The sequence below is a fragment of the Eutrigla gurnardus genome (genome assembly GCF_963514095.1).
Source record: "Eutrigla gurnardus genome assembly, chromosome: 9".
Lineage (NCBI taxonomy): Eukaryota > Metazoa > Chordata > Actinopteri > Perciformes > Triglidae > Eutrigla > Eutrigla gurnardus.
Window position 1 is genome coordinate 17,121,050 of NC_139923.1, and position 24,896 is coordinate 17,145,945.

The 24,896-nt window shown below is 43.7% G+C and overlaps 2 protein-coding genes across 4 annotated transcripts in view; one reads left to right on the forward strand and one right to left on the reverse strand.

The window, feature by feature from the left end:
- Nucleotides 1-984: 984 nt before the first annotated feature.
- LOC311018433 (homeobox protein DBX1-A-like) lies at nucleotides 985-9,133 on the forward strand. The gene is made up of 4 exons (XM_084017411.1): nucleotides 985-1,342; nucleotides 2,125-2,211; nucleotides 7,601-7,803; nucleotides 8,851-9,133. The coding sequence occupies exons 1-4, from the start codon at nucleotides 988-990 to the stop codon at nucleotides 9,109-9,111; spliced, it is 906 nt and encodes a 301-aa protein (XP_083873537.1). The 5' UTR covers nucleotides 985-987; the 3' UTR covers nucleotides 9,112-9,133.
- A 2,075-nt stretch (nucleotides 9,134-11,208) lies between these two features.
- ckap5 (cytoskeleton associated protein 5) overlaps nucleotides 11,209-24,896 on the reverse strand; it is a 30,334-nt gene continuing 16,646 nt past the window's right edge. The window contains exons 26-45 of one of the 3 annotated variants that reach the window (XM_084017381.1): nucleotides 24,705-24,793; nucleotides 24,280-24,390; nucleotides 23,176-23,298; nucleotides 22,799-22,948; nucleotides 22,523-22,726; nucleotides 22,303-22,438; nucleotides 21,885-22,078; nucleotides 21,623-21,795; nucleotides 20,254-20,277; nucleotides 15,807-15,980; nucleotides 15,592-15,712; nucleotides 15,149-15,328; nucleotides 14,884-15,071; nucleotides 14,518-14,590; nucleotides 13,834-14,022; nucleotides 13,601-13,738; nucleotides 13,403-13,486; nucleotides 12,522-12,681; nucleotides 12,243-12,361; nucleotides 11,209-11,955 (exon numbers count right to left, since the gene is read on the reverse strand). In XM_084017381.1, coding sequence (XP_083873507.1) covers nucleotides 11,695-11,955; nucleotides 12,243-12,361; nucleotides 12,522-12,681; nucleotides 13,403-13,486; nucleotides 13,601-13,738; nucleotides 13,834-14,022; nucleotides 14,518-14,590; nucleotides 14,884-15,071; nucleotides 15,149-15,328; nucleotides 15,592-15,712; nucleotides 15,807-15,980; nucleotides 20,254-20,277; nucleotides 21,623-21,795; nucleotides 21,885-22,078; nucleotides 22,303-22,438; nucleotides 22,523-22,726; nucleotides 22,799-22,948; nucleotides 23,176-23,298; nucleotides 24,280-24,390; nucleotides 24,705-24,793 — 2,891 coding nt within the window. In that variant the 3' untranslated portion in view covers nucleotides 11,209-11,694. The remainder of the gene's footprint in view (nucleotides 11,956-12,242; nucleotides 12,362-12,521; nucleotides 12,682-13,402; nucleotides 13,487-13,600; nucleotides 13,739-13,833; nucleotides 14,023-14,517; nucleotides 14,591-14,883; nucleotides 15,072-15,148; nucleotides 15,329-15,591; nucleotides 15,713-15,806; nucleotides 15,981-20,253; nucleotides 20,278-21,622; nucleotides 21,796-21,884; nucleotides 22,079-22,302; nucleotides 22,439-22,522; nucleotides 22,727-22,798; nucleotides 22,949-23,175; nucleotides 23,299-24,279; nucleotides 24,391-24,704; nucleotides 24,794-24,896) is intronic. The other 2 variants (XM_084017383.1, XM_084017382.1) reach the window with 2 other exon arrangements.

The following is a 24,896-nucleotide window of genomic DNA, read 5'->3' on the forward strand; positions in this document are numbered from 1 at the left end:
GCATTTGACTGAAACCAGCTGCGTTTAGAACGTGTGTATATATTCCGTTCAGTAAACTGACATTTCTAGATTCTTCATCATCTAGAGTCAATATGGCGTCAAAGGAAAACAGACAAAGTATAGCCTACAGGAAGTCATCATAATCACTGACCTTCGCCCATAAACATGAAACTATATTATTGAGTAAAATGTAACTGTAATATAAATCAGCAAAATACTATTTAATCAAAGAATGTAAAAATAAATGGAAATAGGCTTCGTATTAACTTCAGTGGATCAGAAGGATGCTTGCATGGATGAGAAGAAAGAAACGTCAGTTCACCTTCTGAAGACTGCTGGAGGCCTCTCTGGTTCTGGAGGACTCTCTGATACCGGAGAACTCTCTGGTACTGGAGGACTCTCTGATACCGGAGGACTCTCTGATACTGGAGGACTCTCTGATACTGGAGGACCACAAAGGAACCAAACACATGTGGATGTTCAGAGGTCAGAGGTAAATAAATAATAATAAATAATTGTAATTGTATTTACGTAAACAGGGACAGTGCACAATACAATATTAGCCTTATATAAAACAAGGAGAGATGCATTGCACCAGGTTTGAGGAAAACACGTGCTTTATTCCACCTGCAGGTTGGGAGAACAATCAATTAATAACAATTCAATATAGATTATAAAAACCTATGTCATCACATTTGACAAACATCATCAATAACCTCAAAAACAAAATGTGTACAAAGTTACAGGATGTGTGTGTGTGTGTGTGTGTGTGTGTGTGTGTGTGCGTGTGAGAGAGAGAGAGAGAGAGAGAGAGAGAGAGAGAGAGAGAGAGAGAGAGAGAGAGAAAGTATGTGTGTGTGTGTGTGTGTGTGTGTGTGTGTGTGTGTGAGTGACCCCCTTGTATAAATCCTCTCCGTGACCCGAAGCTCAGTCAGACTGTTCAAGTTTCCATCAGCAGGACCAGAACCTGATCCCGGTCGGACCGACATGATGTTCCCCTGCAGCACGCTGCCGCCTCCGCTCTACCCGGGCTTCCTGCGTCCCCCCGCGGCTATCCCCTCGCCCCTGACCCGGTCCTTCCACCCGGGCTTCCTGGTCGAGGATCTGCTCCGACTCAGCCAGCCTGTCGGCTACCTTCGCCGGGCTTTCTCCTCCAGGAGTCCGGGGGACGTCCTCCCGCTCAGCGCGGGACCGCCTGGCCCTCCGCGGGGGTTCGAGCGCGGCACAGAGCGCTCCGGGCTCCAGGGCTCCGGCTGCCCCGGGTCTCCCCAGACCGCCTGCCCGGACTCCGGATATCTGAAATTCGGCGTCAGTGCGATACTAGCCCCGTCGACCCGGAGCGGTGAGTAAGAGTAATATATTTATATTATTATTATTATCATCATTATTATTATTATGTATAGCAGGCCTCCGATCAGTTCTGTTTAGGCTACAAATTAATAACATGTAAAACCAGAAGAATAAATTCCGTCCAAAATCTGTTATTTTCTGTCGCAGAGACAAATAAATGTATTTCTGTATTTATGATCCGCGTTGAGAAATAAACAATAATCTATTATATTGTCATTCATTTATATATCGATCAGATTAATCTCAGTCAGTCTCCCTCTTTCTAACTCTCCTTTTACACGTGTACACGCATGGATGTGACAGTGAGTTACTATGGTTACGTGCACGCTCTTTCTTCATACAGTTTAGCTGGTGGAGATTATTGTTCAGTGTCCCTCATATCTGGTCCAAAGTTTATGTCAGAAACTGTTTTCTATAAATACAAATGAGCAAAAAGATAAAAAGGTTGATTAGCAGCAGGGGTCGAGGGTCTCAGGGAACATGTCCGGCCCCGGGCCCCGTAGCTTTCTGACTATGTGGCCCCTGAATATTGAAGTTGAATAACCCTGTTGTAGACCATCTATGTTTAATACACATAGTCTGGTCTGGTCTAAGGTTCTGAAGTAGACCTCTGGGGAAATGACGCGTATTCTCCTCATTCTGTATGTGGAACAAACTTTAGACTGATGATGATGATGATCAGACAACGCTTCTGCCTCCCAGTTATTAATAAACGTGTTATTACAACAGTAGGCCTACTTGTGTTATAAATATGTCGCTGTGTTTGCTCCTCAGTCCAGAGTCTTCAGACCAAGTCCTCGTTCCCTTTGCCATTCTTTGATGGAGGTCTTCATCCGTTCATCAGAGCCTCGTACTTCACAGGTTGGTGCGCCGACACTTATTAAACCATCTGATTTTCATAAACGTAATTTTTATCTGATCAGAAACATTCACATGAACACAATCAGCAACAACGATGATTCAAAACTATCTTATCATTTATTTATCTTTTTTTTTTAAGAAAAGCAATGTGATCAATATCCAGAGAAAATGAGAATATCGGATAGGAAACCTCACAGTTAACATGCAAAAAGAGTAATTTTAATTATGAACATACAATAAAAAGTGTTTACTCCACAGGTTCGATTTATTTAATGGGTTTAACAGGTTTCTGACTTTGAAACACAACCAGTAACTAAACAGCATTACAACATTTAAAGGGCTAAAAACAAATAAATAGTACAATAAAATATTTATATATTAAAGGGGCATTTCAAACTGATAATGATGATTATATTAATTAAGGAATTCACAAATATATCTGATCTGATAATGATATATTATTAGTCCCACAGCGGAGAGAGCAACAACAAGATGCAAAACAGAACAAATATGTAAGAAACAGGAGCAGACGGCAACTTCTGTTTCTGAACAGGGATTCTCTCTGTTGGCCACCAGGGGGCGGCTGCTCTGACTCTATAGAAGTCTTTGAGAAAATGACCCTACTTCTCTTGATTGATTATCTCAGTAAACATTGTAAACATGAGTTTATGGTCTCAATCGCTATAGTTCCAACTCTTCTTCAATCCAGCCTGATGTCCATTTAGAGTCAGACAGACCAGAAAGCAGGGGATGCTTTTGGGGCGGGGCTACCTGCTGATTGACAGGTCGCTAACATGCTTCTAATGCAGTTAGCTACTAAGATGACTTAGTAACACTTACTGATATGACTGATTTGGGATTTTTGGAGCGGATGCCGATTTCAATATTATGGAGTAAAACAATTTGTATATCGGCCAATATTCATATTTTGACTTAAAAAATGTATGTTTTCTATCTGCACATATCGCCCTGCATGGATACTGATATATGTGACCGGTTGGGCTCTACTTCTTATATATAGAATCTATTAGATTTAGTGTGAAAAGAATCTATTAGATTTTCGTTATGATTCTTATTGTTATTGTACTTGAATTAATGATTGAAGGAATGAGTGAAGAATTGACAGTTAATGATCGTGAAGTGATGAGCTATGTGAGCAGCCATTCAACCGTGAAGCTGCAGTGTGAGAAGACATTCTAGCGGCAGATGTAAAGAGACCTGGTCCGCCTGTTAGCAGGATCCCCCAGACACCACAGAACCAGCTCCGCCAATTTGAACGACTATTTAAGCGACACACTGACTGCTGACATTAGCACTAGTTGTCCCAATCTACAAATTAGTCCAGTTAGTCACACTCTAAATATATTAGTGCCATTTGTCATGGTCTAAATGTGAGGCGGGTCTCTTCCCAGATCAGGAACTCAGCGCCGCCGTTTTCCCACCAAGACCCTCTGCTGCTACAAAGATCTCACAACCGTGACTAATGGGAGCCCAAACCACACAGAGACAAAGGGAGAGAGACACCCACAGAGAGAGAGGGAGAGAGAGAGAGAGGGGGGGGGGGGGGGGGGGGAGAGAGGGAGAGAGACCCACAAGAGAGAGAGAGAAAGAGATGGAGAGAGAGTGTGAGACCCAAAGAGAGGGAGAGAGAGAGAGAGAGATCTTAAAATTTTAATGTTGGAACATTCAGGGCAAGATCATCAGCCTTTGGATTAAAGAGCAGATATCTGGATTTTAACCGTCACTCAGGGTAGGGACTCAGGAGGCATGCTCATCTGGTATAGATCAGAATTTACACATTCAATTAAAATAATCAAAAAAGAGCAATCCCACATTTGGCTAAAAATGAACAAAGGAATTATGCATAATGAGCATGTCTTCCTATGTGTTGTTTACATCCCACCTTCAGAATCCAAAGGAGTCTATAGGCGAGACCGCTGTGTGGGGACGTCTCACAAACAAAGTTCTAAACGCTCCGGTTTGCGGAATATTTTGGCTCGTCTTTCCACCATTACAGCAGATTCATCTGTCTAAAAGGGGCTACAGTTAATAATCAGGGAGACAAACACCTGGATTTTCCTGATGGCTTACCTTTCTCTGAGTTACCCCACAGACACAGTTTCGATAAAATCAGTAACACTAGTGGGATTCAGCTTTTGGAGCTCTTTCTCACGCTGAATCTGTACATTGTCAACGGACGTCTGAGAGGAGACTCTCTGGGCCGGTTCATGTGCAGTTCAGCTCTCGGCAGCAGCACGGTGGACTACTCCATCACAGACCGTGACCCAAAGTCTCTCAGAGCTTTCACAGTCAGTCCACTCACAGCGCTGTCAGACCACAGCAAAATTAGGCTCTAAGTAATTCTGATGCCTCAGAAACCAACCAACTCTTTAAAATCTCAATTTTATATAAATGGAAAAATGACATTCCAGTTACGATCTCAAAATATTCCAATTCGTGTTAGAAACAATTATTCTGTATGGCAGTGAAATCCGGGTCCCAAAATTGAATCAGGACTTTGACAAATGGGACAAAACAATAATTGTTCTACACTGAGTTCTGTAAGAACCCCTTACATGTACAAAGAAAGACCCCAAACAACGCATGTTGTGCAGAACTTGGCCAATATCCCCTCCTACTTAAAATTTAAAAAAGAGCATTAAAATTGTATCAACACCTAAAGACAAGTGACCCCCAGACCTACCATCACACCGCCCTGAGCTGCCGAGAGCTGAAGCCAGAGAAAAGTCCCCTCAACAAGCTGGTCTAAAGGCTCCACCCACATCGCATGACCATGCCTGGACAGCCTCAGGGCTCCCAGAGGAGGACAGAGGTCACATTCACACTACACACGTACATTGCCGGACGAGGGAAGGCGTGTTTGCGCATGCAGGAGTTGCATAACACTGCACTTGCACAGACCGTGTGGATGCCGGCGCAGCGACTGGTCTGCAGGGAAGATGTGCTTTCTTTTTGGGGTGGCGCTATGGTAACAGAGATCAGGGGCAGGTGGAGATTCAGTAGAGATATTTTCCATAAGCAACACAAACAGCTCATCGTGAGACTGGAGATGGAACAACATCCCAGACCGAGGCTTCCGGAGGCGTCCGGGCCATCCACTAAAGCTACTAGTATTCAGAATTCTTTGCCAGATGAGAGCTTAGATGGATGGAGATGTGATCTCTTCTCCAAGGGCTTTGGATTGCTGCTTCTGTGAATCCATGATGGAACCTCGTCGTGGATCCTCATCCTTATTGTGGATCTCATTGGCTTGGTCTACCTCATGTGGCGGGAGTTTGCAAAGCAGCCTGCAGGTGAAGCAGCAATTTTGTGCAGGCTAAATCAGCTTAAATAAAGTGATTTGTATGAGGTTTGCCAATTCCATGCATAGAAGGGAATCAGCTGATCATCAGCTGATTGGACTGGCTGGACATGAGCTGCTCTCATGTTGTAGCTGGAATTTGGGCAGTTTTGACTTTGTGTCCTGAACTTAGTAGTACCGAATTTGAGTTAACATTAAAGGCTGGACTATGTGTATGCTAGCGATTAGCATTAGCAATGAGCAGCAGCAGAATAGAACGGACACCGTTTTCAGTTGGATGTGCTGGAGAGGAGGGAGGCTAACGGAGAAATTTGCCTCATTCTCATCAAAGTGAATCGAGCCAATTCACGTCTTTGTGAGCAAAGTTTGCTTCGCAAGCAAAGTTTGCTTTGCATTTGGGTGTAACGTACCTGTAACGACAACACATATCAGCAGCTGTAAAGTGAGTGGGAAGGAACTCTAAAGACAGCAGTCTTGCTCGTTAGTGAGTTGGCTTGTCCTCCTGAGGATACGTCACCTGGCTCCAGATCAGCTAGTGGTAATAATGTCAACAGCCTGGTTTCAACCAGTAGTAATAATAATAATAATAATAATAATATTAATAATAATAATAATAATATTAATAATAACTTTTATTTACTTATTATTTGTAATATATAACGTTATTATTATAAGTAATATATAACAATAATAACTTTATGAATAATAATAATTATATATAATAATAATAATAATGACTATTATGCTTAATAATATATAATATCCACTTTATCATGAATAATAATAATAACTATGAATAATAATATGTAACATAATTACTTTATTTTTAGTAGCAATATATCAATATAATAATAATAATAATAATAATAATAATAATAATAATAATAATAATAATAATAATAATAATAATAATAATAATAATTTAATAATAACTGTGTATGGTTCTAACTCTTCTAGAATTCAAATAGTTTGCCCTCAGATGTGGACCTGAATGGATCAACAACACTTATAAATAGCAGATACGCTGGTGTTCAGTGGACAAAGTGGTCTGAGGAGGATTACTCTTTAGTTGCTCTTTAATGGGCCTGTAATAGACCGGCCTGTTGATGGCCTTTTCTCCTCGATTCATTCCAACACAATCACCTTTCTCGGAGCATTAGCAGCCCAACAATCCTCCTTCATGCTTCATTGAGCCTCTGTGAGCGGAGTGCTGGAGAGTTGGCTCATTAGCATATACTCTGTTTCCCCCGCCGACAAATTGGGCTTTTAACAGCAGACTCAGGCAGAACAAGTATATTATGGGTTGCAACGGGGCCTCTTGTGTGCTGGTGATGGACTCTTTCTGAAGATTAGCAGAAACTTCTAGTCATAAGTAAGATTCTATATCAGAAACTGATTTTCTACCAACTAAGATGCTCAGAGAACAAGAGCAGAAATCTGATGCATGGAAAGTTTTCTAACATGATAGTGTTATTATCAGCTGTTGGCTTCACAATGGCTGCAAAAAAAGTACATCCAGAATGAAACATTATTAAAGTGGAGATGAATGAAAATAGCCTGTTGATCCCTTTTAGATGCTGTGCACATATTTAACAAAAAGTTGAGTATATTTTTATTTTACTTTTTCTTCTTGTAAAACTATGACGCATGCTCATGTAAGCTAGTTCCAATCAATATCATCCACTAATATCAAGACATCCATCCATCAATCAGTGTGATCTGGGAGGTGTGTGAGGAACCACACTCCCACGGAGCTCTGTATCACTTTGCATCATAAGCCCGCCCACTATTTAGCCGTCCAATCAAATCTCTTAACTACAGAGCTCAAATATTCTGTTTCTCTGGGGAATTCTCACACTACAGAAAATAAAGACGCGCTAACTTCCATTTACAAGTTAAGTCGTCCTTCCTTCTGAAAGACTTAGATTCACTTTTAGTCACATCACCACCCAGAATGCATCACCACCAAGAATGCATCAGAAGAACTCTTGTCCAGTGTTTAGTGGGGTGAAATCAGATCAGATGGGGCCAGCTGTGAAATCTCTTCTTCTTGTTTCGTCCTTGCAGCGTCTTCCTCTGTAGTTCCTGTCCCGGGGACCTTCTCGTGGCCCCTGGCCCCCAGAGGGAAGCCCAGGAGGGGCATGCTGAGGCGGGCCGTGTTCTCAGACCTCCAGAGGAAGGCCCTCGAGAGAACCTTCCAGAAGCAGAAATACATCAGTAAACCAGACAGGAAGAAACTTGCCAGTAAACTGGGACTTAAAGACTCCCAGGTAGGGGACACACTAAAGACCTGATCTGGTCTGAAAACAGTCTCACGGCAGTTAGTGACACAAACATTTACATCTACTGATTTATGAACAGCAACATGAATTTGACATGTATTCCATGTCAATCAGCACAACTTTAAAACTGCCTGCACCCCATTTATATTTCTGTCATTCCGGACGAGATTACAAGTAACTACAAAACGTTAGCTTTAGACAACAAACCCAACGTTAGCTTTAGACAACAAACCCAACGTTAGCTTTAGACAACAAAGACATCAGTATGTTTAGGCAACAAAACCAATGTTAGGTTAAGCAACAAAACAAATGTTAGCTTTAGACAACGAAGACATCAGTATGTTTAGGCAACAAAACCAATGTTAGGGTTAGGCAACAAAACCAACTATATGTTTAGGCAACAAAACCAACAATATGTTTAGGCAACAGAACCAACGTTAGCTTAAGCAACAAAACCAACAATATGTTTAGACAACAAACCCAACGTTAGCTTTAGACAACGAAGACATCAGTATGTTTAGGCAACAAAACCAATGTCAGCTTTAGACAACAAACCCAACGTTAGCTTTAGACAACAAACCCAACGTTAGGTTTAGACAACAAAGACATCAGTATGTTTAGGCAACAAAACCAATGTTAGGGTTAGGCAACAAAACCAACAATATGTTTAGGCAACAGAACCAACGTTAGCTTAAGCAACAAAACCAACAATATGTTTAGGCAACAAAACCAACGTTAGTTTTAGGCAACAAAACCAACAATATGTTTAGGCAACAAAACCAACGTTAGGTTAGATAACAAAACCAACGTTAGGTTGAGGCAACAAAACCAAATTTAGGTTGAGGCAACAGAAACATTAGGTTGAGGCAATAAAACCAGCGTTAGCTTTAGACAACAAAAACAACGTTAGCTTTGGACAACAAAACCAACGTTGAGAACTGCCCTGTTCATCTTGTTTATTTAAACCCGGTCATGTCGGGACTTTTACTGTGAAGGAGTTGATGAGACAGTGTTTCTGTTCTAATATTCTTCAAGGTGAAGATCTGGTTTCAGAACCGTAGGATGAAATGGAGGAACTCCAAGGAGAGGGAGCTGCTGTCCACAGGTGGGTGTCGCCAGCAGACCCTCCCCACCAAGACCAACCCTCACCCAGACCTCACCGATGTAGGCAGCAACCACTGCCACAGGCTGGACCGGACAGAGTCCCACCACCACCACAACCCTTCCTCTCCGTCAGAGTCCAGCAAACAGTCGGAGCAGTCGGAGTCAGACAGCGAAGAAATCACAGTTTCATAAGAATCATGTGACCTGTGATGACGCACAACTAAGCAGCATTGTGAATTATGTTTCAAGGGAAACTTATGTTGTTCAGGGTTACGTTTGCAAGTCCACGCAGGGAAGAGTTCTGGGTGGTGGACTGGTGCAAAAACCCAGGACTTTAACCAGTTGGTGTCCCATTAGAACAAAGTAGTTTTGTTGTGTTTTTGTTTTTAAATTTCAACTGTGTTTAGTTGTCTCAACCTAACTATGTTGCTTTGTTGTTTCAACCTAATGTGGTTTTGTTGTCTCAACCTAACTATGTAGTTTAGCTGTGACAACCTGTCGTATTGTTGTCTCAACCTAACTACTTAGTTATTTGTCTCAATCTAACTATGTTGTTTTGTTGCCTCAACCTAACTATGTCATTTTGTGAACGTTTGGTCTGTAAAACAATCCATTTCCCTGGCAACGTAATTGAGAGCAGTGTGGTTGTGTCGGAACGTGGCCTGGTCAGAGACCGGGTTTCTGGCGGTCCCCCATAAAGGACGACGGGACGATAAAAGAACACCTTGAAGTGCTTGAATGTGTACAAAGCTGTGTTTTCTCAGCCTCGTACGTCTGTACAGTCTTGTTTATATTATTGTATAATGTATGTAGCAAATAAAGTTATTTTAGATATTTGAAGATTGAAATATTTTTAATATTTCAATATACAAAGTGTTCCTTCCAGATATTTTCAGTCTTTGTAGTCTATATTTTCTCAAATAAATTACTTGTTTTAAACTATTTTTGTCAAAGTCTGATTAAATAAGATGTTAAGATAAGTTTTCACTCAGACCGATTGACACATAAACATGAATATTGCAAACTAAACGGCTCATTACAGTCAACATGGATCGTCTACATACGTTCTTGTTGACGCAGAAGTCCCAAGTTTGTGTTCTTGGAGCTTGTTTAGAGACACCCCACCAGGGTTTGGGTTCAACTGGTGACTCAGCTCAATGCTTCCTGACTTTGTTTAATAGCTGAATATTCTTTATAAACTAAATGCATTTATGTAACCAATAGGATATTTTTTCGGGGGGGTTTTGAGGGGATCATTGATCACCTGAAGAAAAGCTAGACACTCTTCGCTCTGTGGGAAGAAGCATCGTCACCCTGAATGATGACATCATCACCAAACCTATTTTCTATTGGAAATGTAATGTCCTGTATGTAGACCTGGAGGTGATAATGTCATCGGCCATGGTGGTGATTTCATCAACTGTGGCACTTCAGCCTAGATCTTATATATATTTCATTGGAACGAAACCAGACTGAAGGTCCAGCATAATTTCTTCTCTTCAGCGGTTTGTTTCCTGAATGTAAATCTGATTTCCGTCACAAATGTCACCTCGTTTGTTATCTTGCATTTTGCGTCAACATCTTCTATGGTTGACCTGCATGTTTTCCTTTTATGATCTTGTTGGCACCAGATTTTAGACGCAGCTGACTGACCACTAACATCTTCAGCCACATCCTGTTCTTGTCATTAACAGCCATTTACTTATTCAGACTTGACAAAGTCCTTCAATAACGTTTTTTCTTCGACTTAAAAAATACCATTAATTAAAAATATTTTGATGTAATTAGTTTGAGCCGTTTCATTAAGCCAGGATGTTCAGCTGTTAAACTAAAATAGTTTGACATCTGATCTTTGACCGGTTAATTTGCTATAAAAAGGTTAAATTATTTAGGAGTTGTTGTAAAACCAGCAAACTCAAAGATTGAGCGTTAAAAAACGAAACTTTATTGCCGTTTTCCACGATGATTCTACAGGAGCAACGTGAGACGACGACATTCAAATTAAGTACAAAAACTTTAGTTCTTTCAGATGACCGACGACGACATCTCCATAATACATATTAAACAGCAGTTGTTAATGCGCACACACACGGGAAGACCAGAATGGAGGAAGATGGCCAAACACGAGGGGCTAGCAATTTACTGCCGAAGCGGGGGGAGAAAGAGAGAGAGAGGGAGAGAGAGAGAGAGAGAACCCCATAGAGGTCCGAGGCAGAGGCTTTGCAGGCCAGTCGCAGGAATAAACGTTTCTACACGTCAGACCTTTAAATATGTACAGAGACGATGGAGGGAAGTTCACCATTTAATTATCATAGTACAGTAAAAAGTATACATTGAACAGTGGAGGGTGAGATACCCCGAAAGATAGAGCGACAGGTGGGACGTCAGGTGAGACAGAAACTGTACAGCCGTCTGTGGTCCTGAACAACACGAATCCCAGGAGATCTAAAACCACTCGATCGCAGCCTCACTTCAACCTGATGGACTGGACCACGTGGAGGCGGAGTCAGACTCAAACGGGAGGGGGCGGAGTCAGGCTCAAATGGGAGGGGGCGGAGTCAGGCTCAAATGGGAGGGGGCGGAGTCAGGCTCAAACGGGAGGGGGCGGAGTCAGGCTTGAGGGTGTGTCTTGTCTGCTGCTACCTGGTTAGTTGACAGAAGGGCGGCTCTTCTATCCACCACAACATGAACAGAATGAGTTAACGGGTGTTTTCTACGACGTGGTGGATGAGGAGGAGTGAGTGTGACACCGCCGGCAGGGACGCCAGCAGCGCTTTACTGCCGGTTGCTCTTTATCCGCTCCAGACGTTTCTTCAGGTCGTCCAGGTTGGCGGCGGGCGAGGCTGAGCGGGTGTGTGTGTGCGTGGGTGAGTGTGTGTTGTGTTCCTGCTGGTACAACTCCCGGGACTCTTTGAGCTGAGACAGCTTGCTGTGGAGCATGTCGGTCGAGGACGCCACCGGTGGCTTGGAGGACAGCAGCGAGGAGATGGGAGGCCGCTGCTGAGGCTCATCCTCATCAACGCCGCCACTACCCTGCTGCAGGGACACACACACACACACAAGCACACAGTCAGCTTCTAGAAACCCATCTGATAACCATATCAGCAACATCTGCACGCATGTCAGCAACGACGAACTAGATTTTGGTTGTCACCATCTTGGAATGTTTGCAACCAGAAAAGGAAGGAGGGGATTGTAAAGAACACAGTTATCTGGTCCACAGTTATCCAGTCTACTGTTGTACATGTGGTCCTAGACCAAGACTCCTGGAGAGGGACTGGACTCTGGGGTATATATGTGCATGTGTGAGTGTGTAAACCAACCCTGGAGGTGTTCTCCAGTCCTTGTCTCTGTCGGAGGATCTTGAGTCTCTCATAGTATACAGCTGGTTTCAGCTCCTCGGTGCTGTTCAGACTGAAGTCCAGACCGTGCTGAGGGATCACTGCAGAGACACACACCAGTTAGAACACAAACACACACAAACAAAGCTCTATCTGAACAGTCCAGTGGGCGGCATATTCTATTTTTTATTATCATACACTCGCCTTTCCACCATTGTCTGTGTAAAAGGGGCTACAGACAGAAGAGCAGACAGACAGTACCTGCGGAGGTCTGGATGCGAGCCTTGCCCTCCCTCTCGGATTCGATGACTCGGAGGCCCCGCTCCACGTAGCTCTGGAAGAACTGGGAAGTGTTTTTGAGGAAGGGTTCCAGGTCGGCGTCCGAGTACTTCTGTTTGTACTCGTACAACTCTGTCAGACCCTGTGGACCAGATCAGACACGTTACTCAGCACTTTATAGCCTTCGTCATAGTATACACACACACACACACGCCCCCACACACACTTAACTGTAATAGATGTAAAATAAGAGTAAAAGGGACATTCTTGTTCAAATGAACTTAGCAGGATGGTCATTGTTTTGTGTAGCAACCATTGCAGTGAGCAATAAAGTAAACCGAGTTACAGCATTGAGGTGAGGGTTCACCTTATCGGGTAGCAACGGTACCGTCTCATCAGGGCTGAACGGAGCAGATGGTGGCAGACCGGCGGTAGATAAAGTCATGTGACTATAAACTAGGGATGTCAATGTTTAACAAGGATATTTTGGACTGGTTATCAATTTATGTTTTTCAAATTTGTTCAATTTACTGTTAAGACACGATGCACCGGCGTGCTATACCATGCAGCTCGCCGTAGTGACGCTCAGTCAAGAGCTGAACTACACTAGAGTTACACAGTAGATACACTGACCTCTGGTGGTGGCTGCTGGTCACTACATCACATCGACACAGCATCATAGAAAGAGTAGGTCTGTACTTTAGATGCTTCGGTTTACCGTAATTCCACCATAGTCTATTGGCCAGCTAACTAGCTGGCTAACTGGCCAGCTAAGTAGCCAGCTAACATGACCGTTCTACTCTTTTTCTACTTCTAAGGAAACCTCCCGTTCCACGTGCACTGGTTCTAAGATCGGAACGAACCTCTTTGGTATTCTCCTTGGAGCCGATCTTCTTGAAGATCTCGGACAGAATGTCACTGACCTTTGCCTTCGACATCCGATCCTCCTGAGAAAAAAACACAGCCGTATACATTCATGTTATACATCAGAACTCACTGAGACACACTCTCATCCTACACACACATAACAGTGTGTGTGTGTGTGTGTGTGTGTTGCTTACCGTGCGCTGACCAGTCTTCTCATTGCCATGGTCACTCTTGAATCCCGACAGGTTTCCAGAGTGTTTGACGACCCGCCTCAGATGGGCCTCCAGCTCTGACTCATTACGGTTCTCTATCATTGAGAGGTGGTCCAGGATCTGTTCGTCAACACAGTTATAATGATGGAACTGCAGAACAACGACCATTAACATCATGCGATACGCATGCATATGTGTGTGTGTGTGTGTGTTACCGTGGCGCCTGTGAGCTTGCAGAGTGTGTGTAACAGAGTCTTGAGGGTTCTGTGAGGAACGTCACTCTTGAGCTGCTTCAGTTTCTCCTTGGGAAAAACCTTCATGAAGTTGTGAACGTCCAGTAAGATCCGATCCAGGTTTATGTGGTTGATGGTCTCTGGGAGGAAGCGGATCATCCTCCAAAGACACTGAACACATGACAACAATAGAGATTGAGGTGTAATGCCGCATTCACACCAACGTCGCACCACGTTACTCTCACAAGTTTGATGGGATGGGGGGAGCACACATGATTTACCACCGCTGGAGGAATCCAGAATAAACTATTTAGCTGTGATTTAATATCAACAATCAGATATAAAAGGATGCTGAAATAACTCCATAATGATGGTGATCAGTATGCTGGATTTCTGAATGGAGCCTGATTGATGGGTGGCTACACTCCAAATAAGGTCATCTAGAGATAAATACAGCAGAGACCTTGTTGTTTAGACCATAGACTGGTCTGGTCTCTGGACTAATGTGAGCTATAATCGTAGACCTCTGAGGGACCACAGACAGTCTTTGGTTTCTCCACATAGTCTGGTCTCTGGATGCATGTGAGCTACTATGTTAGAATGAATGAATGAGTACTGATTTGGCGCCGTGGTAAACGCTATATTTGCATGTTGTGAACTTCTCACCTTCATGACGAGTTCAGAGAACATGGGAGGGGCCGTCGTCACTAAAGTGTCCTGAAGCAGAACCAGCAGAGCGCTGAGGAGAGGCAGGAAGGGACGAGTCAACCAACAGTTTAAACAAATTATTATCGGTGTTGTGATTTCCATGGATGGAAGAAGACTTGAAACTAGAGATTGAGACCATAAACTCATGTTTACTGAGATAATAAATCAAAAGAGAAGTAGGGTAATTTTCTCATAGACTTCTGTACAATGAGTGGCAGCAGAGAGGATGCAGCTTTAAGGTGAACCGGAGGGTTCCGTCTGGTTCTACTCCTACTCTGTTTCTATGATAACAGTCAAGTGATGTGAAAGTTTCTTCGCACCAACCTGATCATGTTGGTCTGGTCAGACTTCTCCAGGACTCTGGTGACCAGCAGGTTGACAGACCTGATAACCTGCAGTCCGTCTTCTATGTCCTCCACTCTGTCGTCCAGCATCAGCGTGATCACGCCGTGCATCAGGTCCTTCAGCACCCCCATAGACGCCTCTCGGGCCAGGGCCTCCATGGAGAACAGCTAACAGAAAGACAGTGTCTCATCATCACAATCATCCCAACCACAGACCAGGTCCCCGATGTGTGACGTGGACTCACAGACAGCATGTTTCCGATGATGCAGCTGTACAGTTTGATGATGTCCCTCTTGTCCAGCCGGTCGTCGGCCATGTGCGTGCTGTAGATTAGTCTCAGCTGCATGAAGGTGGCGATCAGGAACTGATCAATGTGTCCCGACATCACTTCCGCTTTGTCCTCCTGCCGCAACACCTCGTCGATCTGCGGCAAAAAGATAAATATGTGTTTATTCATGAGGCCAAAAAGGGGTTGAGTGGGTCAGGAAAATGTCCAGGCCCCCTACAAAAAAATAGTGTCCCTGATGTAAACCAATACTGGTCCATCTGTGATCAGCATAATAAGCTATTCTTCCAGTTCGATGCTTGATTGACAGGTGTGGTTCTCTAGCTCTAGTAAGATAATGGCAGCAGTCCGTCACGTCCAAGCATCCAAACAGATTTCATATACGTCACATATGTTCACACCTGGGCCAGAGCCTGTATGCTGTTGTTAATGTCGCCGCTGGCAACCTGGGAGATGACAAAGTTGATGGTGGAGGCGGTGCTGTTGTGGAGGTCATCGAAGTGTGGAGACACGGAACGCATCCTTTGAAAATAAAAACACAGGGAATGTTACTTTCTATCCGAAGCACATGTTTGCTTCGGTGTCTATTAGATCTGGTTCCTCTGGTCGGGTTTACTTGGGTTCAGGGATCATGATGGGCTCCAGAAGCTCGTCCAGCTTGTGTTGGACCAAGTCCGGCATCTCACACACTCGGCTCTGGTTCATCTCAATCATGTCCAAGTCCAACTGAAACTCCTTGGGGATGGAGGGGTGGGAGGACTCGCTGTGCTGGGCGTTCTGACGGGCTTGGCTGGATGGGAGAACAGGGGGCAGATTTAGTCTGGTGTATTATCGATCAGTGCCTTTCAGCTCCAGTCCTGACTGACATGAGCTTTTACTTAGTAGCCTATTAACCTGAGACGGTATGTGTGTGTCCGATAGTCCTCAGCTTTCTGTGCAAGGAGGTCAATAAACAGGAGGATACAATGACTTCCAATCAGTGATCCTTATTCACATCAATTTACACTTAAAAAGCATTGTTTGCACTTTTTGGCTTTAAAAAATGTTAACAAAAATGAGTCTGAAACAACTTCAAAATAGTGACGAATCTAGAAGAGAAGTCATGTTTGTGGGTATACCCTCCAGTACATCCCTGCATCGAGTCTGATGAAAACCCGTTTCATATTGAAGTGTGTGAATAACCTGATCTACCAAATTAGAGTTGGACTGTCAGGACTGGAGTGGATCAGAACTGATCTATAAACAAACATCTGTATCTGTTAGAAATAATAAAAACATACTGAAGCCTGAAACCTTTACAACTGGACTGACAACAATACATTCCTTAGCATTTTCATTCATGATTGATTGTTGGTTAAGTAATGATGAGAATTGTTGCTACTTCTCCTCCTTTACTCCTGCTGTTATTAAAAAAAAAAAAAAAAAAAAAAAAGGGGGAAAATCTGCAGATTTTTAAACATTTATCTGAATCTATCAGAGTTTGGATAAAGTATGAAAACCGCCTGCAGTTGTAGCTGATTTGTGTTTCTGGGGCGCACATACTTGGTAGAAGGAGGAACTAACAGTGCAGACACGGATAATGTTTTATTGTATCATTCAAGGCCAACATAAACACTATTAATGCTTTGCACATGGTGTGGAAGTCCCAGATACACCAGGAAACAGTTTATAACTTTACCCAGAGGGGATTGGTGAATCTCAGATAGCTGAATTCACTCTGAATAGCAAGCCAGAGTTTGGCTAGTTCACAGCAGCAGTCGCTATGCTCCTAAATAAAAAAACAACATTGTGATACAACGGCAATACACGGATAAAGAGCATGCCGAAGTAACAACGATTGGCAAAAAGTCCTAAGTCGTGGTTTGTTAAGTTTACCCGTTAAAATGATACACAAATAACTTTTAAAATGCTTGTTTTGGCAATGGCATTTGGCTCGCTCAGAGCTAGGCTATGTTGTTAACACCCTAGCTGCTCTGCAAACACTGAAAATAGCCGTCGTCTCTGCGGGGAGTTGTGTGTGTGTGTGTGAGTGAGTGAGTGAGAGAGAATGACAGGGAGAAAGAGGGGTATGCGGAGATGAATGAACGGAGCGATATTTATATTTCAAAATCGCGTTGAAAAAAATTAATTAAAAAGCTCTCAATTTGTGGCGCTCTGGGTCGATTCTGTAGCGCTGCGCCACACATTGGTATATGTATGGGAAACACCGACGTCGTCTCGGCATAAATATGGCAGGGACCTTGTCGTTTGTACCACGGACAGTCTGTGGTTTGTACTAAAAGTTTGGTTCGGTCTCTGTATGAAACATACGATACTATCACACGGTGCTGGGAGACCACAGACTGCTACGCTGCGTTAGCCTTCATTACAGATTCACTGACGAGTGAGGACCCAAGGAGGCTATCCATGCTGATTGACTTCGCGCCAGAGCATCAGCGCAAATTTGTCGCTCAGGTTGAAATATTTAAACTCGTGCAATGAAACATTTCGGCTGATTCGCGTCCGTTGCATGGCGCAAAGAAGCGGCAGGTCGCGTTTGAGCATTGACTTTACATGCAACTTGGTCGTGCGAAAAATTTGCATTGCGTTCCGTGTGAACACCCCGTTAGAGACCGACCCCCCCACACCCCACTAGGGAAAGTGGGTTTAAAGTATTTATCCTGTATTGGCTTCTGTGACATATCAGTCCGTGTGGCAGATACCCTCCCACACTTAAGTATTTCCTCTTTGATACGGGTTATATTGGCTCCAGCTGGCCCTTAGTTAGACTGCCAGGGACTTCCTCTCTCCTCGTCTCCCCCTCCATCTCGATAATTTATGTCCCATTAATGCCCCATTGTGCTTTCTCCCAGCTATCCATGCTCGGGGTTCATGTGGATTGTGACCGTGTCTGCTACCATGGACCTGCTTGACACATTACTATTGAGCACAGTTCTATTACTGCTACTACTACCACAATTCTCATTCTATTATATCCACCGCTGATATCATTGATAGTATTATTTCTGCTATTATTATTTACTATAGTCACCTCAATTATTATTACAGCATGCCTGCCTACCCAGGGTACAGATTGGTCCAAGGTTTCTATGGATGGACTGGGGAATTCTTGGTGGCATATTATGTTAATGTATAATGTTAATTTTTCCAACAATAAACACCGTAAAACTGCTTTTTCTAGTATTAGCTGACATGGGTGTTCTCTTGCCCCTCCTGAACCATGACCTCATAGGCAAGACTGAGTGACCATGACTGTGGTAGCAGCTGCGCTCAACCTGGGTATGGTATGATCCAAAATGCAACTCCTCAACCTGGGTATGGTATGATCTGGAGCCGCGACTCCTCAATCTGGGTATGGTATGATCCAAAACGCAACTCCTCAACCTGGGTATGGTATGTTCCTAACCCTGACTCCTCAACCTGGGTATGGTATGTTCCTAACCCTGACTCCTCAAACTGGGTATGGTATGTTCCTAACCCTGACTCCTCAACCTGGGTATGGTATGATCCAAACCCTGTCCACTAGTTTGCCAACTTGCCCATTCCACAGCTGTCCCTTATTCCCTAAAAATAGTGAGTCATGTTTCATCATCAGTGTAGTTTCCTCAGAGTGAGGATGAAGCATTAAGTAGTTGAATGTTCCTCATGTAGTCCGTCTTTCTCTGCTTCCTAAAATTACCAGTCCACTGATAATTGCTACTAGAAAACATCAGGTAATCCAACACAACAGTCTTAATAGCAACAGTACACATAGAAATGGCTGCCACTCCGACTATCCTGCTATGTTGATTAAATAGGAATGTCCTTTCTACTTCCATTTCTATGGTTGTGACCTAATCTAAATATTTTTAGAAGGCAGAATAGTGTCAGACCAAAAATAGGTCTTGTTTCCAGGTACAGCAAACACTAAATACATCAGAAAGATGGATGATGGGAAAGAAGCATTAAACACATTTAAAGGTGCCATATTATATGTTTTTTCCTCAATTCCACACAGCTGTCAGAGGTCCAACAACAGTGTATTCGATATGTATTGCCCCAAACCCATCCGTGGTCCTGAATTTCAGCCGTCTAAAAGTTGCTCAAATGAATCTCCTGAGAACAGGCTGTTTCTATGCCTGCACCTTCAAATGCTAATGAGCTCCGTCTGTCAACGCCTACTTGGAGAGCCACGGAGATGATTCCACTTACGCTAGCGGTAGCATACACCAATGTTTGCGATGGATGTATCGCTTTGGCTCGTCTATGTGTCTCAGGTGAAGTTGCTGGGTCCCGTATGGTTGGGACAGATTCTTTTACGAGGGTCAGTGTCGAGACAAAGCCAGCTTTGTACTGACCCTCGTTACTGAAGCAGTCCGATGTGAAGTGGTTAGCACACTTATACAAGCTAACACGAACCGTAGCCGACACATTGTCATTAAAAATGAACCCAACCACGGTCTCTTCTGTAGCTGGGACAGAATATAAGCACTTATGTTGATTTGTACAACCAACAACGGAGCAATTTGCGTGTGTAGTTCTGAGCGAGGACATTGTGAAACACTGCTGTCTCACTGCTATTTCACCTCTGGACACACCGTACTTCACCTCGGTGATGAACGCCCCCTCTCGGATATCTTCTATCATTGTGCAGAGGAGGTTGGCCTATGCAAATGACTCCCTTCGTTACGCAACGACAGGAGCTGAATCTGAACAGCCCGTAGGAGTGCCGTTGTACCAGTGGGTGGGCTGCAGAGACCATGAAGGAGAAGCTTGTTTTCTTCATTCTGGGAGTTGGCAGGCTCAGGGAGGACCAGTTTATAGGTGTAGAGACCAGAGAAAATGTGTTTTTCATAATATGGGACCTTTAAAAGTGATAGCAGCAGCATGTCCGGTGCTTTGCCTTCCATGCACAGTGGGGAACAAGAACAGAGCCTTATTCCCCATCACGTGAAGAAGCACGACAAAAATTCAAATGTCACGGCAGAGCTTTTCTGTTCATTGGTCTTATGAACAATGAGTAACAGACGGAGGAGGAGTTTCTACGATGACAACGTGGAGTAAAGGGGGCGAGGAGTACTCACATCCTATATGTGCGATACATTATTCTGCTCCAGAACAGAAGGTAGGCAGAGCAGAGAAAGGAGGAAATCACACAGGAAGATGACGGGTTAGGAGACAGACAGGCTGAAGACAGACAGCTGCTTTCACAGACCGTGGAAAGGATTTTATAAGGGCTGGGTATAAACCACCGAATTATGTCGGGCTGACCCGGTATGGAAAAACTTGAGGAAAACGGTGGCAAATTACAGCTCTTTTTACGGTAGTTGTGTCAACAAATTTGGTGGAGTGGTAGGTTTATAATACATTTTTTATTATTTACTTGTGATGTTGCCAACATGTTGGTGAACAGTGAGCTGTAGTCATTTATAGAGACATAACTGTTCCACCAATTAGGCTGCAAGGCTTTCGTTCACACAAAAGTATTGAAAAAAGTTTGGTTGTGGTATCGGTATTGAGTTCCAGATACCTGTATCAAACATTTTAAAATCGATACCCAGCCTTGATGTGCCAATTTTTCTTTCCCTGAAATAAAAGGAGTATCTGTGAGAGCAACCTGACATGCAATGACTGAAACACAACAAGAAGAGAAGGACAGATTAGTTGCGAGCAGAACACAAACATTCAAGAGATTTATGGCATAAATCTAACTACAGTCCTCAAAATGTAGAAGTCAAGTGTTAGTTGATACATTGGAAAACATGCGGATGAAAAACAGCTGGAGAAGGTGGGTTTCAGTATATTCAAGAAATGTTATGTCCGATGATGAGACTTTTTATTAAAAAAGGTAACTGCATTCATTAATCTTGAGTCACTACCAGACTCCTCGCTATCTACAGCTGCATCTTTCTTCATTTAACCTCAGCTGGCAGGAGGTTTTGTAAAGCGCTGCAGGGTCCGTTGGTTGTAAGTTGAACTCAGATTTTTGTCTCTTTTAATAGTTCCCTGTAGAATCACTAGTCATTAATTTTTCTGAAGGCATCAAACAAAAAATACATTTCATACCATCACAGATACAAAAAATCCCTTTAACCTACTTTATACCATCTATCAAAACTTTAATATAGAAAAATAATGGATATATCTGTTTTGATTGTATGTCTGCTTTTTACATTAACTTAAAGTCGAGCTGAAACCTAATTTCCACAGTATCAATCTTTCGTATGGGGAAGGATTTCCCAGTGAAATAGGAGGCGAAGCATAACCTTGATTGTTAAAAATATTGATTGTCACGACCTTCACTAGCTGGGATGGATTTATTGGATGCAAATCTCTATCCACATGTACTTTGTGTATTATAAGTAAGTATTATTAAGTAAGTATGATTAAGTATTATTGGCTTCCTTATTGGTTTTCATGGGGCTCTGCAGCCCTGAGCCAGAGGAAACCTACTTGAGTTTGTTGGGGTCTTCCTGTGCAGGCTTGCGGAGGAAGGTGGCATTGGGGTTAGCAGGGTGATCCTTCTGAGTTCTCTCCATCGCGCTCGGCTTGGGAGGAGCTGCAGCCGTCTTCTTGGCTGAACGCTTGATTCTCTCCTCCAGCATGCTCATCTCTTTCTCCGATAACTGGAAAAGACGGTCATACGAATTACATAAAGTTGTACGTAGAAATGTTGGGGTTGAATCCTATGAGGATGGTCTCGTCTGCGTCTTACATGTCCTATTAGTTTGTAGACCTGCTCCCCGCAGACATTGTAGACTGCCACCACGGTGTTCAGGGCAGCGTTGCGGACAGATGTGTCTCTGTCTCCTATGTGGATGGCGATCTCCTTCAGACACTTGGCTGGAGTCGGCTGACACACATTCATCCCATAGCCCTCGATCAGACAACCCAACTCCTCCAGACACTCTGGAAACACGTTGGTAGAAGACTCTTTCATTACCTCTTTCATACAATGTTTACTGAGATTATATTATCATCAAGAGAGTAATTTTCTCATAGACACACAATATATGAGGTATGTAGGCAGGCATCGAACTGAAGTCACAGTTTTGGTATTGTGACAACAGTATCCCATAGTTCACCATCAAAGAGGCTTATATTGGACCAGTCGTCTGTCTGTAGACCCCTACCTGCTCTCTGTTTGGAGTTCTTGGATTTAGTTCCATCCATGAGGAAAGGGAAGACCTTGGATGCTGGGTAAACCTTACACAGCATGGCCAGAATGGCCCGGACATCTTTGCGAACCACATCCTTGGACTCTCCAACCTAAAGAGAAGAAGAAACAGAGTTTAAAAAAAAAAACCTCACCATCATAGCTCCGTCCATCAGTGCGAGTGTGCCGTTGCTCACTTTGACGATGAGGTAGGGGATGAAGGAGTTGGCCTCATACTCGGTCAGATGGTAGTTCTCCCTGTTCAGCATGGAAAACAGCAGCTTCAGGTACTCCAGCACCTTCATCAGGACTGTGGTGTTGGTGTCGAAGAACCGCAGAGTGAACCACTTCAGAATCAGGTCGAGACAGCCGACGGTGGCATCGCTCTCACTTTCCAACCTCTGGAGAACACAAACCTCGTTACCAACACCAACCTAATCCTGATGGTCATTCGTAGCTGTGGACCAACGAACCTCGATCATGACTCCGATAGCCCTGACGTGTCTCTGGAAGTCTATGTGAAACAGCTCATCGTGGAGCCACTTGGCCAAGCAGGTGGACATCTGCGTCTTCAGCTGCTCCACATACTCATCTCGGGGAGTGTTGAAGTTCCACTTCAGGATCTACAAGAAACGTGGAGTCAAACTCAACAATGTCTGATGAGTTATTCAACGTAACTCCTAGATTGTCCTACATGTCACATTCCTACCGTCCTGTTAATGTTATATGCTATAATAATTTTATACAGTCATGTGGAAACGAGCCAAATACGGCCTGTTATCGGCCTGACCGTCGTCGGTCGGAGATAGTTGTCCGTCGGCACAAGTCTACGATTCTACGAGTCTGCTACCTTCAGCTGTTTCTCCTCTTTGATCCTCTGCTCCTTGGCATTGGGGATGAGGACAAAGATCGGCCCCGACTTGTCTTCCTCATCCTTCTGGTTTTTGGCTGCAGGCTTCTTGGCAGCTGCACCCTGAGAGGAGAGGCAGCATCACAGTTTAAGGGCGAGGAAGTGTAACAATGGTCCGTCTGTGGACGTGTACTGAGCATTATGGGTAATCATTTTCATTTGGACGACACGTCAAAGGTGACAGAAACAACAAGGGGGTGTTATGCTGAAAAGACCAGTGTAGGTTAACACAGAAAACGGCTGAAACAACAACTGCATCTACATGCACTTTTATTCCTAATAGGACAATATTCCTCATCTATATGTCACCTAAACATATTCTGAATTATTCTGGGTGGAGGGTTTTCAGATGAAGACGTTTGATACATTGATGTTATTCAGGTTTTAGTTTACAGAATGTTTACTAAAAAGTGTGTTTTTACAGCATCTTCCTTGTGGACGTTCCACTGTGTGTGTTGGACACAAACCAGAAGCTAGAACCAGGTGCCATGTTGGGCTTTGACCCATCCAACGCAGCAGAGAGCACATTTAGACTCATTCAGATGATGCTGTTATGAACAGGGAAACGGCTGCATGTAAACGGGAATCTAGTAGAATATTAATTTCCATAAACCACGTCAACAGACTAGTAGGAATATTGTCTTTTTAGGATTAAGGCCAAAAACAGGAATATTTGGTGCTTTTTGACATAGTGACCGATGTGATATTATTCCAAAACCGTCCAGAAACACACGTTCATGCAGTGACTTGAACCCTGAAGGGTGACAGAGGGTTTCTGTGTGCATGCATGCACCACACTCTCAGTTCTCTCATGTCAACATGTTTCTACAGGTTACACAGGTTCAAACAGAACGGTGTCTCATTTCACCCAACATCTGTGTCCACGTGTCTAATTGTACATTAGGATTAGTGATTAGAGAGAGGCAGGATTAGACTGAGCCAAGATCTGCCAGGTGGAGGCAGAGAGAAGCTGGACGGGGGTTAACATCTGTCCACTAACACACGCAGCAGCAGCAGCGTGTAGATGTTCATCACAAGGACTACCTGTTGGCCGCTAGCAGCAGCCTTCCCTTTGCCGGGAGGCTTTTTACTAGCATTACTGTCCTTGTCCTTGGATGAGGGGGGAGGGGGAGAATCCTCGGGAGGGGAAGGAGGCTGGGTGAGTAAAAAAAACACAACCACATCATATTTACACTTCACTGTCATGAAAGGACTGATGAAAACCTAAGAGAGCCCATAGAATGTTCCTGCCAGATCCTCATTAATAGAGAAGATTTACAAATGATCTCTACAAATGTAAAACCGGACATCAATCCAAAATCGGATTCATCTTTAATTTTTTAAATAATTGGGGAGTAAAATCTCCTGCTATCACACCCTGAAGCCAGCTCCACTGAAGCCAGACAGCTGTTGAAACCTGAGACGATATGAAAACTTCATGTCACGATTATTCATCCACAATGACCTACCTTCTTCCCAGCTCCGCCTCCGCCGCCTCGCACCTTCTTGACATCAGGTTTACCATCGACCGCGTCCTCACCTGCTGGCTGCCGGGAGACTGCAGAGACAAACACGATGAGATTATTACGGAGACGAGGACCAATACACAACAGGAAGACTGCATGGCACAGTTACCCTCACCATAGTGATTCACCAGATTA

Coding starts and splice junctions, on each gene's coding strand:
- LOC311018433 (XM_084017411.1), top strand. CDS start 988: ATGATGTTCCCCTGCAGCACGCTGCCGCCTCCGCTCTACCCGGGCTTC. Junction 1,343..2,124: donor AGCCCCGTCGACCCGGAGCG/GTGAGTAAGAGT, acceptor TTTGCTCCTCAG/TCCAGAGTCTTCAGACCAAG. Junction 7,804..8,850: donor TGGGACTTAAAGACTCCCAG/GTAGGGGACACA, acceptor ATATTCTTCAAG/GTGAAGATCTGGTTTCAGAA.